Genomic DNA, 13,947 nt, shown 5'->3' with positions numbered 1-13,947 from the left:
GTTAGGGTCGAGATGGGACAGTGTATAGATGTGTTCGGGTAGAGATGGGTGAGGATATGGATGGGTAAGGGTACAAATGTATTAGGGAAGGGATGTGTCAGGGTACAGATGTGTTAGGGTAGAGATGGGTAAGGGTATGGATGGGTAAGGGTACAAATGTATTAGGGAAGGGATGTGTTAGGGTAGAGATGTTTTAGGGTAAGGATGAGTAAGGGTACAGGAAATAACCATTAATACTGGAGTTCCAGGAGTCGGGGAGAGAGGATAGAGTATTGTCATCATTCGGCAGCAGTACTTTACCTCTCATTTCAGGCTCCAGACTCAGGTGTGCAGTAAAGGAACTTTTTAAACCCTGAATTATACATGCGAGAGTCAGGGGTGAGGGTTGAATTTCAGGTGTTCAGGCCCCACTGGCGTCTCAGGCGTTCCGTCGGCTGGTATCTGCTGATGTCAGAGCCCTGCTTCATCTTCAGCTTCATCGCTTCTGCTTGCAGCTTCACAGATGCAGACTAGTAGTCAGGCTTGACATGCTTCCCCTAGTGGACACATGGCAGAACTGCGGTGAATGAACCTTAAAGCCACTATGAAGCGTGTCTGTCATGGTTTGATAACAGTGCGTTTGTGTGTTCATTTCTGTGGTCTACGGGAGCGGTTTTCTGGTCTGCAGTGACACCTTGTCTTCTGTATTAACATCATTAATGTTAACATCAGCCTGCCCAGGGACAACAGATGCAAATTAGCGATCTGGCTAAATCTGGCACATTTACATCACAGAATAGTGATGTTGATCAATGTAAATGGACTGTATTTATATAAATGGACTGCATTTATATAGTGCTTTTATCCAAAGCGCTTTACAATTGATGCCTCTCATTCACCAGAGCAGTTCGGGGTTAGGTATCTTGCTCAAGGACACTTCGACACACCCAGGGCGGGGATCGAACCAGCAACCCTCCGACTGCCAGACAACCGCTCTTACCTCTATCGCCCCTATGTGTATTGTCCCTGTCAAATAAATAAATAAATAAAAATAAAATAAATTAATAAATCAAAAATATGCTCAGAGGGGGGAGAAGTGTTCCTCTGCCTCCTCCACTGTAGGGAGAGAAGGGGGCAAAATGAGGGCATTGCCCCCGCTGCCTCCTCCACTGTGGTGAGAGAATCGGGCAAAATGAGGGCATTGCCCCCACTGCCTCCTCCACTGTGGGGAGAGAATGGGGCAAAATGAGGGCATTGCCCCCGCTGCCTCCTCCACTGTGGTGAGAGAATCGGGCAAAATGAGGGTATTGCCCCCACTGCCTCCCTCTGGAGATGCTTCCAGCAGGCTGACCATGTGGCATACACACAGTGAACATGCTGGCATTGCCACTGTTACTGAAACCCATTAGCAAAAATGACAAGCAGCACCTAGAAATCAAACATTTGGATTTTGGTAAAAACTGCACCTACAGCCTAGTCTCTTTTTAAGACCCAGATAATTAACACAGTAAAAGTAATCCTGTGCAGTTAGCATGCTTTCCTTTATTCCACAGGGCACGAAGACTGCCTCCGAGCCTCCGCTAGCCCCTCCAGTGTCCGAAGAGGAGGATGATGAGGATGAGGAAGAAGAGGATGATGATGATGATGATGATAATGAACTGCCCCCGATTATTGCACCCCGTCCAGAGCACACCAAATCTGTGAGAACAGTCATCCAAAACATGCATCTGTGAGAACAGTCATCCAAAACATGCATCTGTGAGAACAGTCATCCAAAACACACATTTGTGAGAACAGTCATCCAAAACATGCATCTGTGAGAACAGTCATCCAAAACATGCATCTGTGAGAACAGTCATCCAAAACATGCATCTGTGTCATCCAAAACATGCATCTGTGAGAACAGTCATCCAAAACATGCATCTGTGAGAACAGTCATCCAAAACATGCATTTGTGTATATGCATGGAAACCTGCATATACCTCAGAGGAGTAAATATACCGATTTCTTTAGAGCAAATTGCAGTTTTACTAAATATGACACTGAACAGAAAGCTTTCACAAATATATATATTTCTTTTTTTGACAATGGTTATAATAATTATAACAGTTTTTTATAGGAAAAAACAGAATATGTAGGTGGTTAGAATAATGATGTGTTCGCTTAGCGTTCATGTGAACCTTTCGCAGAAAGGGACATTTGTCCCGGGTCTAATGGGGGTGTCCCGAGTCTCATGGGGGTGTCCCGGGTCTAATGGGGGTGTCCCGGGTCTAATGGGGGTGTCCCGGGTCTAATGGGGGTGTCCCGGGTCTAATGGGGGTGTCCCAAGTCTGATGGGGGTGTCCCGAGTCACAGGGGGGTGTCCCAAGTCTGATGGGGGTGTCCTGGGTCACAGGGGGGTGTCCCGAGTCTAATGAGGGTGTCCCGTCCCGGCAGATCTTCACCCGCTCAGTCATGGAGCCAGCGGCGCCCCCCGCCCCTGTGAAGGAGGACACGACCCCACCCGAATCACAGGCCCCCGAGAACACCTCCAGCACCCTGTACCGGCACACGGACCGGCAGAGGAAGAAGTCCAAGATGACGGACGAGGAGATTTTGGAGCGACTGCGTACGTTTCTCTCCTGTCACACTTCCGCTGCTATGAACATCCTGTTTGGAATCTCTGCTTCTCTTTCATCTGGGGGCTGTTACTGTGGCTGGTTTTAAATCATCTTGTTGTAAAGTCATTTGACTGCATGGAATGTATACATCACATAAACAATAAAACCATCACGCAAGCAAATAATAACATTAGCAAGATTAGCATCCCAGAGGTTTTTAACTTTCTACAATTCTTTCAAATCAATATTTAATACAATAAATAATCATCTTTCCACTTCACAACTTGCATCTTATTGGTATTAATGGCACACTGAGCTGAAGCTAAGGTGTAAAAAACACAATGTTGAGAACATATCACAAATTATGTATTATCACAGATTGTAACCCTGACAGCTGCTGAGTTTTGTGATATCTTATGCCTCTCCTCTCTTCTGTTTCAGGAAGCATTGTGAGTGTGGGGGACCCAAAAAAGAAATACACACGCTTCGAGAAGATTGGACAAGGGTAAGCGGCTATCGAGAGGGCAGTCTCTCTTATTGGACAAGGGTAAGCGCTATCGAGAGGACAGTCTCTCTTATTGGACAAGGGTAAGCGCTATCGAGAGGGCAGTCTCTCTTATTGGACAAGGGTAAGCGCTATCAAGAGGACAGTCTCTCTTATTGGACAAGGGTAAGCGCTATCGAGAGGACAGTCTCTCTTATTGGACAAGGGTAAGCGCTATCGAGAGGACAGTCTCTCTTATTGGACAAGGGTAAGCGCTATCGAGAGGACAGTCTCTCTTATTGGACAAGGGTAAGCGCTATCGAGAGGGCAGTCTCTCTTATTGGACAAGGGTAAGCGCTATCGAGAGGACAGTCTCTCTTATTGGACAAGGGTAAGCGCTATCGAGAGGACAGTCTCTCTTATTGGACAAGGGTAAGCAGCTATCAAGAGGGCAGTCTGTCTTAATCTCCCCTTGGCTTGAGTCAGCTGTATATTTTAATAGCCAAATTTGGACACGGCACGGTGCACCAGTACATAAGCAGTAGTAAGCCGTTCTTATGCCACCTTCAGGACGGAAAGCACCAGGCCTCTACTGAGGGTTTGAGGAGAGTAAGGGTCGTGTAAGGAAAAGCACCAGGCCTCTACTGAGGGTTTTGGGAGAGTAAGGGCCGTGTAAGGAAAAGCACCAGGCCTCTACTGAGGGTTTGGGAGAGAAGGTCCTGTAAAGGAAAGCACAGGCCTCTACTGAGGGTTTGGGGAGAGTAAGGGCGTGTAGAAAGCACCAGGCTCTACTGAGGTTTGGGGAGAGTAAGGGTCGTGTAAGGAAAAGCACCAGGCCTCTACTGAGGGTTTGGGAGAGTAAGGGTCGTGTAAGGAAAAGCACCAGGCCTCTACTGAGGGTTTGGGGAGAGTAAGGGCCGTGTAAGGAAAAGCACCAGGCCTCTACTGAGGGTTTGGGGAGAGTAAGGGTCGTGTAAGGAAAAGCACCAGGCCTCTACTGAGGGTTTGGGGAGAGTAAGGGTCGTGTAAGGAAAAGCACCAGGCCTCTACTGAGGGTTTGGGGAGAGTAAGGGTCTGTAAGGAAAAGCACCAGGCCTCTACTGAGGGTTTGGGAGAGTAAGGGTCGTGTAAGGAAAAGCACCAGGCCTCTACTGAGGGTTTGGGAGAGTAAGGGCCGTGTAAGGAAAAGCACCAGGCCTCTACTGAGGGTTTGGGGAGAGTAAGGGCCGTGTAAGGAAAAGCACCAGGCCTCTACTGAGGGTTTGGGAGAGTAAGGGCCGTGTAAGGAAAAGCACCAGGCCTCTACTGAGGGTTTGGGGAGAGTAAGGGTCGTGTAAGGAAAAGCACCAGGCCTCTACTGAGGGTTTGAGGAGAGTAAGGGTCGTGTAAGGAAAAGCACCAGGCCTCTACTGAGGGTTTGGGAGAGTAAGGGCCGTGTAAGGAAAAGCACCAGGCCTCTACTGAGGGTTTGGGGAGAGTAAGGGTCGTGTAAGGAAAAGCACCAGGCCTCTACTGAGGGTTTGGGGAGAGTAAGGGTCGTGTAAGGAAAAGCACCAGGCCTCTACTGAGGGTTTGAGGAGAGTAAGGGTCGTGTAAGGAAAAGCACCAGGCCTCTACTGAGGGTTTGGGGAGAGTAAGGGCCGTGTAAGGAAAAGCACCAGGCCTCTACTGAGGGTTTGGGGAGAGTAAGGGCCGTGTAAGGAAAAGCACCAGGCCTCTACTGAGGGTTTGAGGAGAGTAAGGGTCGTGTAAGGAAAAGCACCAGGCCTCTACTGAGGGTTTGGGGAGAGTAAGGGCTGTGTAAGGAAAAGCACCAGGCCTCTACTGAGGGTTTGGGGAGAGTAAGGGTTGTGTAATGGGAGGTTGCAGAACTGCATTGTGGGTGCCCTTCCTTCCACAAGCCTGTCAGTCAGTACCGTAACCCAGGCTATTGCCAAGGAGAGAACAGCGCAGTACTGGCACAGTTAGGCTGGGGTTGCCACGGTGACAGATTCACAGATAGTAAGGCTTTAAAAGTCAGCAGTTTTAGTGCTTCTACTTCTCTTGAGGAGCACAGTGACTTGGAGCTCAGAGCTTAGAGCACCGCACCAGCCTGCAGTCATTGAGTTATTCAAGGCAGAACTGAAAAAACCAACAAATATCCCTACCCCCCAGAACCAATTATTGGTACAGCTCAGCTGCTTCTCAAATTTAACCCTAAATTATAAATGCATGTTCTGTGCAATACTGCCACCTGGTGGTTACTTGGGCTTTTTATTGAACAGGAACGTGAGCCATTGTAAAACAAAAGGTGGCTAGCCAATCTCAAGCCCCACATTCTTCTTGGATATAGACAGTTAAACATTTATTTTGCTAATTATATCATGTCTACAGGGTCTTTCAGATTCACTATTTAATATTTTCCACATTCAACACCTGCCACAGAAAGGGTGCTTTATCAAGTCTATTAACTCATAAACTCTGACTAATAAAAAAAAACACTCTCCTACTTGCGAAGAGACTATATCCAGCAAAAGTGAAAATAGCTGACCTCTGTTGAAGCCACAGCCATGTGTGTTACAAACAGATTTCACTGTGTCCAGTGGAAACTAATAAATCAACCCTAACCCGGACTGTATGTGTTTCCACAGAGCCTCTGGGACAGTGTACACAGCCATTGACATCGCCACCGGCCAGGAGGTAAGCCAGCTTCCCTGTGCTGGACACAGAGCTCTGAGAGATAAGGACAGAATGAGTGCAGTAGGAATAGCAGCCTGTCAAAGGCTGGTAAAGGTCTGAGGGACGTGGATTAGGTGGCTGTGCCCAGATACTACACTGTTGTATCGCGGTGTGTGTTTGAACTGCAGTACTGTATCGCAGTGTGTGTTTGATCTGCAGTGCTGTATCGCAGTGTGTGTTTGATCTGCAGTGCTGTATCGCAGTGTGTGTTTGATCTGCAGTGCTGTATCGCAGTGTGTGTTTGATCTGCAGTGCTGTATCGCAGTGTGTGTTTGATCTGCAGTACTGTATCGCAGTGTGTGTTTGATCTGCAGTGCTGTATCGCAGTGTGTGTTTGATCTGCAGTGCTGTATCGCAGTGTGTGTTGTTTTGATCTGTTTCAGTGCTGTATCGCAGTGTGTGTTTGATCTGCAGTTGTCTTTTTATCGGCAGGTGTGTGTTTGATCTGCAGTGCTGTATCACGGTGTGTGTTTGATCTGCAGTGCTGTATCGCGGTGTGTGTTTGATCTGCAGTGCTGTATCGCAGTGTGTGTTTGATCTGCAGTGCTTTATCGCAGTCCATGTTTGATTAAGACAAAGACCAGGCGGATCTGGCGTAACACTTTGTTTCTTTGTTTATATCATGGAGACCATTATTAGGCCAGAATACAAGTTTAACAAACAGGGACGAATGATCGAGGGCCATCGTCCACCCGTGCAATGCCATGTGCGTTTAACGCATATTACAACGGACTTGAGGGATAGCTGTGTCACACGCGCACATGAGCAAACATGGCAGTGCAGAGAACATTATTCTCCCAGTGGCATGCTAGCTAGCCACTATGCTAGTCACTGCTACAAATGCCAATGTTTCAAAAAAAGTGTCAACCGCTCAAGGGAGAGCAACAGCATGGCTGTCAACTGCATTGTGCAGATAATATAACAAGAAAAGTTAAAGGGAGAACCAGTAAGGACTGGTAGACATCATGGACAGGTGGATGCCACACAAAGGTAACTGCTGAGGCAGGTTTCACTGTAATATAAACAACAAAAAAACTATCATGTGTCATCAACAGTCTCCCAACCCTACCCCTAGCCTCCTTCCCCAGCCCTTCAACTCTGCCTCCGCCCCCAGCCCTTCGACTCTGCCTCCGCCCCCAGCCCTTCAACTCTGCCTCCGCCCCCAGCCCTTTGACTCTGCCTCCGCCCCCAGCCCTTCGACTCTGCCTCCGCCCCCAGCCCTTTGACTCTGCCTCCGCCCCCAGCCCTTTGACTCTGCCTCCGCCCCCAGCCCTTCGACTCTGCCTCCGCCCCCAGCCCTTTGACTTTGCCTCCGCCCCAGCCCTTTGACTTTGCCTCCGCCCCCAGCCCTTTGACTCTGCCTCCGCCCCCAGCCCTTTGACTTTGCCTCCGCCCCAGCCCTTTGACTTTGCCTCCGCCCCCAGCCCTTTGACTTTGCCTCCGCCCCCAGCCCTTTGACTCTGCCTCCGCCCCCAGCCCTTTGACTTTGCCTCCGCCCCCAGCCCTTTGACTCTGCCTCCGCCCCCAGCCCTTTGGCTCTGACTCCACCTTCAGCCCATCAGTTCTGACTCCACCCCCCCCAGCCCTCTGACTCCACCCTGTGGGCATTCCCTTACAGGTGGCCATCAAGCAGATGACACTGCAGCAGCAGCCCAAGAAGGAACTGATCATCAATGAGATCCTGGTGATGAGGGAAAACAAAAACTCCAATATCGTCAATTACCTGGATAGGTAAGCCTGCCTGCCAGACACACACTAGCTCACACTGTGCAGTCTGTGCACGCACTACTGTTTGAGCTCGTATGTGAACATTTTTAAACAGGGTAAAAATATAAATGTATTCTTACATGGTAGAAAACACAATTAAGAGCAGATCGTACACTGTGCTTTGAACCAACCCTAAACCAACCCTAAACTGCATTACTGAGAGCTGGCAGCCTTACACTCCCTTATTCACCTCTGAGGACTGATGCGTCACTCCCAGTCAAGAGAGGGACTACAGCTGGTTTCTCACTCAATGCATCAGATACAGTGTTTGTCAGAATTCATGTGACAGCATCTACCAACAAGGGTGGCATCTAGTTCCTCCTGTAGCACCCGTTTCTCATAAAGCCGCAGGGAAGCAGGTGTCTGTGTGACCAGGTGTGTACCCCCTGTGGTGTGTGCCCCCCTGTTTGCAGTTACCTGGTTGGGGATGAGCTGTGGGTGGTGATGGAGTATCTTGCCGGAGGCTCCCTGACTGATGTGGTGACGGAGACCTGCATGGATGAGGGGCAGATTGCTGCTGTCTGCCGAGAGGTAGGCTCCCGATCTGTTCCCAAAGCAGACTCTGGTATTCCCGATCTGTTCCCAAAGCAGACTCCGGTATTCCCAATCTGTTCCCAAAGCACACTCTGGTATTCCCGATCTGTTCCCAAAGCAGACTCTGGTATTCTCAATCTGTTCCCAAAGCAGACTCTGGTATTCCCGATCTGTTCCTGAAGCAGACTCTGGTATTCCTGATCTGTTCCCAAAGCAGACTCTGGTATTCCCGATCTGTTCCCAAAGCAGACTCTGGTATTCTCAATCTGTTCCCAAAGCAGACTCTGGTATTCCCGATCTGTTCCTGAAGCAGACTCTGGTATTCCTGATCTGTTCCCAAAGCAGACTCCAGTTTTCTTGATCTCTGTGCTGAGCTGACTCTAGTATTTTTAATCTCTACCTGAAGCATACTCATTTCAGAGTCAATGCCACATTCCCTCATATTATTCTTGAGCCTACAGCCTAGAGCAAAGCCTGGTATTTGCCCTTCTGAGCTAAGAGCGCATGCTTGTCCCAATGAAGCACATTTTTCTTCCTGCAGTGTCTGCAGGCTCTGGACTTCCTGCACTCCAACCAGGTGATCCACCGAGATATAAAGAGTGACAACATCCTCCTGGGCATGGATGGTTCTGTAAAACTGAGTAAGTGTCAAACAGGAGCTAAACTTGCAGAATCTGTGTTTGCCATGATTTAAACCGGCGGAAAAATGAGAGTCTAGCTGGCATAACAGGCCTCCTCCTCCAAGCAGAGAGTGACTTACTGAATTTACATTCAGCTCAAAAGGCTGGGTTTAAGTTGGATTTAAAGAGCTGATTCTGGAAGTGCCGTCATTCTCAATGTTACTGAGCCCATCTTTACTCTTCACTGATGTCCAGGAACACTCATCAGGAAGGGGGATCGCTGGTCGTGTGGGAACTCTTCTGACACTATTCCATCTCCTTTCTAGCGGACTTCGGCTTCTGTGCCCAGATCACCCCAGAGCAGAACAAGCGCAGCACCATGGTGGGCACCCCGTACTGGATGGCTCCTGAGGTGGTGACCCGCAAGGCCTATGGCCCTAAAGTGGACATCTGGTCTTTAGGGATCATGGCCATCGAGATGGTGGAGGGGGAGCCACCCTATTTAAATGAGAATCCTCTCAGGGTAAGGCCTCTCCTGACACATCAGAGAGATAGAATGCGCAGATGTTCAATCACCACCAACAATGACACAGAAAAAAGACACATATTTGAGACTTTTCATGTCTGAGAAAATGCCGTTATGGCCTTTGCTAGAAACATTAATGGGTCTTTTAAATGTTATGTTTTGCTTCTAAACTTCATTATGTCCTAAGGGAACCTTGGTCTCATGTTAAGTGCAGTGGGGAGTACTGACACCAGGCTGATCACTATAACCCCCCCCCCATGCCCCCTCCTCCACAGGCCCTGTACCTGATCGCTACTAATGGAACCCCTGAGCTGCAGAACCCAGAGAGGCTCTCGTCGGTGTTTAGAGACTTCCTCAACCGCTGCCTAGAGATGGATGTGGACAGGAGAGGCTCTGCCAAGCAGCTTCTGCAGGTAGAAACACCCTGTTTCTCTGTCTCTGTCCTTCTCTCTCTGTCTCTCTCCTTCTCTCTCTCTCTCTCAATCTCTGTCCATCTCTCTCCTTCTCTCTCTGTCTCTCTCAGTCTCTGTCCATCTCTCTCCTTCTCTCTCTGTCTCTCTCAGTCTCTGTCCATCGCTCTCCTTCTCTCTCTGGTCTCTCTAGATCTCTCTGTCTTTGTCCTTCTTCTCTCAGTCTCTCTACATCTCTCTCCTTCTCTCTCCATCTCTGTCTCTCTGTCTCTGTCCATCTCTCTCCTTCTCTCTCCATCTCTGTCTCTCTCAGTCTCTGTCCATCTCTCTCCTTCTTTCTCTGTCCCTCTACATCTGTCTCTGTCCTCCTCTCTCCTTCTCTCTCTGTCCCTTTACATCTCTGTCTCTCTCCTGTCCTTCTCTTTCAACCTCTCTTCTCTCTCTTTCCCACTCTCTGTCTCTCCTTCACTCTCTCATCTCTCAGCCTATCTCCATCTATCTGTCTCCTTACATCCCTCTCTGTCTCTTTCCTTCTCTCTCTCCATCTCTCAGTCTCTCTCCACCTCTCCCTGTCTCTCTCACATCACTGATCACAAGTCTGGCTTTAAATGCTTCTGCTACACCAGCTGTCTATATCTTCATATTGCATTTGTTGTTTCTGAAAATGGCTTTTCATTTTTTGATCTACAGCATTCGTTCCTGAAGTTAGCCAAACCTCTGTCCAGTCTGACGCCGCTGATTGTCGCAGCGAAGGAAGCCATCAAGAACAGCAGCCGCTAGCAGGGTCATCCATCCCATCATGCTCCCTGATTGAGGGGTCCACTGTCAGGACAGCCTGAAGGACAGAAACTCCTCCAGCAGGGCAGGCATTTCTGCTTTGGCCAAGATTTCGAGCCAGACTTTTCTTTGTGCTGTGAAGCACTCTTTACATGTGGCATTTTTCAGAATAGCTTCCGTTCTGTAAAGGAGTCTGACTTTGCAGGAAGTCATCCCTTAAATACACCCCATGTTCTTGGAGAGCGATTGACAGGAGACTTAAAACCAGCACCCGTGTGCAAACTGCATAAAGTCCTGACCCTCCTGCCCTCCTCTCCCCCTGGAGTGGACCAGCAAATCTCTGCTGAACATTTTCATGAGAGACTCCAGAAGCTCCATGCACCTGCATGACCATGACTTTCCAACGCAGTCTAATGGATCTGCTCCAGCCCAGTCTGATGGATCTGCTCCAGCGCAGTCTAATGGATCTGCTCCAGCGCAGTCTGATGGATCTTCTCCAGCGCAGTCTGATGGATCTGCTCCAGCGCAGTCTAATGGATCTGCTCCAGCGCAGTCTGATGGATCTGCTCCAGCGCAGTCTAATGGATCTGCTCCAGCGCAGTCTAATGGATCTGCTCCAGCGCAGTCTAATGGATCTGCTCCAGCGCAGTCTAATGGCTCTGCTCCAGCCCAGTCTGATGGATCTGCTCCAGCGCAGTCTAATGGATCTGCTCCAGCACAGTCTAATGGGTCTGCTGCAGCGCAGTCTACTGGATCTGCTCCAGCACAGTCTAATTGATCTGCTCCAGCACAGTCTAATGGATCTGCTCCAGCACAGTCCAATGGATCTGCTCATATCTTCCTTGTTGAATGTGGAAGGTCATTTGTATGTACATGTATGCAAGTGTGTGAGTGAGTGTGTGTGTGTGTATATGTGTACGTGTGTGATTTTGTGTTTGAGAGAAGAGGTATACCTCCAATAGAAAAGTTTCTTGCTCATGAAAGCCGTTGGTGGATGTGATTAAGCCATTGGTGGGTGTGATTAAGCCATTGGTGGATGTGATTTGTTTGGGGCATCGCAGTGTTGCCCTATTTCCGGGTGTGTAGCTTGTTGTTTAGTGCTCTGTGGGTTTGATGAGGCTGCAGTATGAAACGATGTATATATACACATATACAAAACTGAGAGGTGAAACACTATTTAATTGACAGATTAGGTTTTTTCATGGATCTTATTAAAAGACAAAGCTAACTTCCAGATAATATGCATATTCTGGGGTCGTTTCACAAACTGGTGATTTGTTTACTGAATGAAGAGGGTGAGCTCATATGATTATGTATTACCAAACCTGTGATTTATTGGAGCAAAATTAAATATAATCATAATTAAATCTAATTATTACATACGTCTAAATACATTGCATTACATCTAATTATAATTTATCAGCCTCTATTTATCATCATCTTTCTTCTAGAGCCTCATCGTTAAAAAACGCTTGGCTTGGCTTCGGCTGCATGCCATTTTATGTAGAGTTGTTATGGCCTTTTAAATTCAGCCCATACACAAAAATAAATATTTTAATAGGGCCCTACTGTGTGTCACTTTCACATCATATTGTCCTTTCATAATTGTACAAAATGACAAAATTGTGTTGTGTATTAACAGAGAATCAGGCATCGAACAGCTTCCAGCTGAATTAAGCAGTGTCAGGGCCCCCAGTCTCAGGTCTTCAGGCTTATGCACTATGTGCATTTCCCACCCATTCTGTGACGTAAAAACATTCATTTTTAATGTATTTATGGACTAAGAACTCTGGAAAAATAGAACTGAGTCTTTAGGTGAATCCCAACAAACCCTCAGAATTCTGTTGACATTTTCATCGTGTGTGCTACTACACTGTACAGATAATATCATATTACTAAATGGAAAGCTTTTAAAGGTGACTGCTTATGTGCATAACATGGCTGCAATTCCTTGGCTGTGGAAAAATATTTGAGCATTTAATATGTCAGTAGCATTCATGTGAAACTGATCTGTCCTGCAGCAACATGCTTTTCAATACAATACAATTACAGGGTGCTGCCATCTTCTTTTTTGTCTTCATTAAAGGCCTGATTTCACAATTAAATTAGTTCCCTGCATGATATGGCTATCACCCATTTGTGAATCTACCCCAGGTCTAAAAAGCAGATTCTACTGATTTTACTGTACACTGACAAGCCATTTGTACAAATTAGTGAAATTATTGAGTGGGTCATGGATGTTTGTCTACAGTATGTAAACGTCTGTCTATCAATGGAATATGTATATACTTTTTGTAAGGGGTGCTATTTTTTAAAGATTTTTTTTGTCTCACTAATTTCTGTTAAGCTTCCTTTTCCCCCAAACTGACAGTGGAACAGCGGAGGGTGGTGATGTGCGTCAGGGGGGCAGTGGGTGTACAGACCCCCTAGTGAGATGGTGTGTTTCTTCTTTTGATTGTATGAAGAGGGAAATTCTGTAAAGAGGAGTGGAGGACGGTGCTCCCTGTGCTGCTGTAACTGCACCCTGTCCCACTCCGCTCTGTGTCCTGACTGGGAGTTTGAGCAGACGATGTGGAATGAGACACCCTGATCAAATGAAAGGGCCACAGAGGGTTTGGCTGATCATGCCGGTGGTAGAATGCGCCCATACGGGCGATGGCTTCTCTGAAAACACCCGGCCTACACCCCCTTATGTAAATAAGCTTAGTAAATAAGCTTGTTTCGGTCCCAACAGTGAACAGGTCTGTCACAGCCTTCCCAGCATGGCCTTCCTCAGCATGGTCCTTACGAACACCTGCGGGAAGTCTGCCCCTCCCACCTAATCACTGTGACAGGTCAGGATAAAACACTGACCCCACGACCCCTGACCCACACCGACCCCTGACCTGCACTGACCCCACCGACCCCTGACCTACACTGACCCCACCGACCCCTGACCCACACTGACCCCACCGACCCTGACCTACACTGACCCCACCGACCCCTGACCTGCACTGACCCTACCAACCCCTGACCTGCACTGACCCCACCGACCCCTGACCTACACTGACCCTACCGACCCCTGACCTACACTGACCCTACCGGCCCCTGACCTGCACTGACCCTACCGACCCCTGACCTGCACTGACCCTACCGACCCCTGACCCACACTGACCCCACCGACCCCTGACCTACACTGACCCCACCGACCCCTGACCTACACTAACCCTACCGGCTGAGTCCGTCTGTGCAGCTGGGTCAGGCTGCCCAGTGAGAGGAGAAAAGGACTAATTCACTGCATGGAGTTAAATGTTTTGCATTCGTTATACCCATTCATTATCATTAACATGGTTGCGGTTAATTGTAGGTGGGAAGTGCCGTTATTTTGTTTCTTTTCTTTTATATCCACCTTTAGATCACTTGAAAGCTTCATGTGTGATCACGGGAAAAAAGTAAAAATGAACAAATATGAAATCAGCACATATTCAGTGTGCTACATGGACAGCTGTGTCTCCAGCCATTGAAACGATAAGGATCCCAGCATCGTGTTCAG

General features: G+C 48.1%; 1 protein-coding gene across 2 annotated transcripts in view; it reads left to right on the top strand.

The window, feature by feature from the left end:
- The window catches only part of LOC135262580 (serine/threonine-protein kinase PAK 3), a 30,927-nt gene extending 18,866 nt beyond the window's left edge, over positions 1-12,061 (top strand). For both annotated transcript variants that reach the window (XM_064349589.1, XM_064349588.1), the window contains 10 exons: positions 1,533-1,679; positions 2,416-2,587; positions 3,021-3,084; positions 5,694-5,742; positions 7,400-7,512; positions 7,962-8,079; positions 8,624-8,723; positions 9,029-9,225; positions 9,504-9,641; positions 10,329-12,061. In XM_064349589.1, the coding sequence (XP_064205659.1) occupies positions 1,533-1,679; positions 2,416-2,587; positions 3,021-3,084; positions 5,694-5,742; positions 7,400-7,512; positions 7,962-8,079; positions 8,624-8,723; positions 9,029-9,225; positions 9,504-9,641; positions 10,329-10,418 (1,188 nt within the window). In that variant the 3' untranslated portion in view covers positions 10,419-12,061. The remainder of the gene's footprint in view (positions 1-1,532; positions 1,680-2,415; positions 2,588-3,020; positions 3,085-5,693; positions 5,743-7,399; positions 7,513-7,961; positions 8,080-8,623; positions 8,724-9,028; positions 9,226-9,503; positions 9,642-10,328) is intronic.
- The last annotated feature ends 1,886 nt before the right edge of the window (positions 12,062-13,947 follow it).

This window comes from Anguilla rostrata, chromosome 9 (genome assembly GCF_018555375.3).
Source record: "Anguilla rostrata isolate EN2019 chromosome 9, ASM1855537v3, whole genome shotgun sequence".
Classification (NCBI taxonomy): Eukaryota; Metazoa; Chordata; class Actinopteri; order Anguilliformes; family Anguillidae; genus Anguilla; species Anguilla rostrata.
Note: the sequence above shows the minus strand (reverse complement) of the source record. Positions and strands in the feature narration are given on the sequence as shown.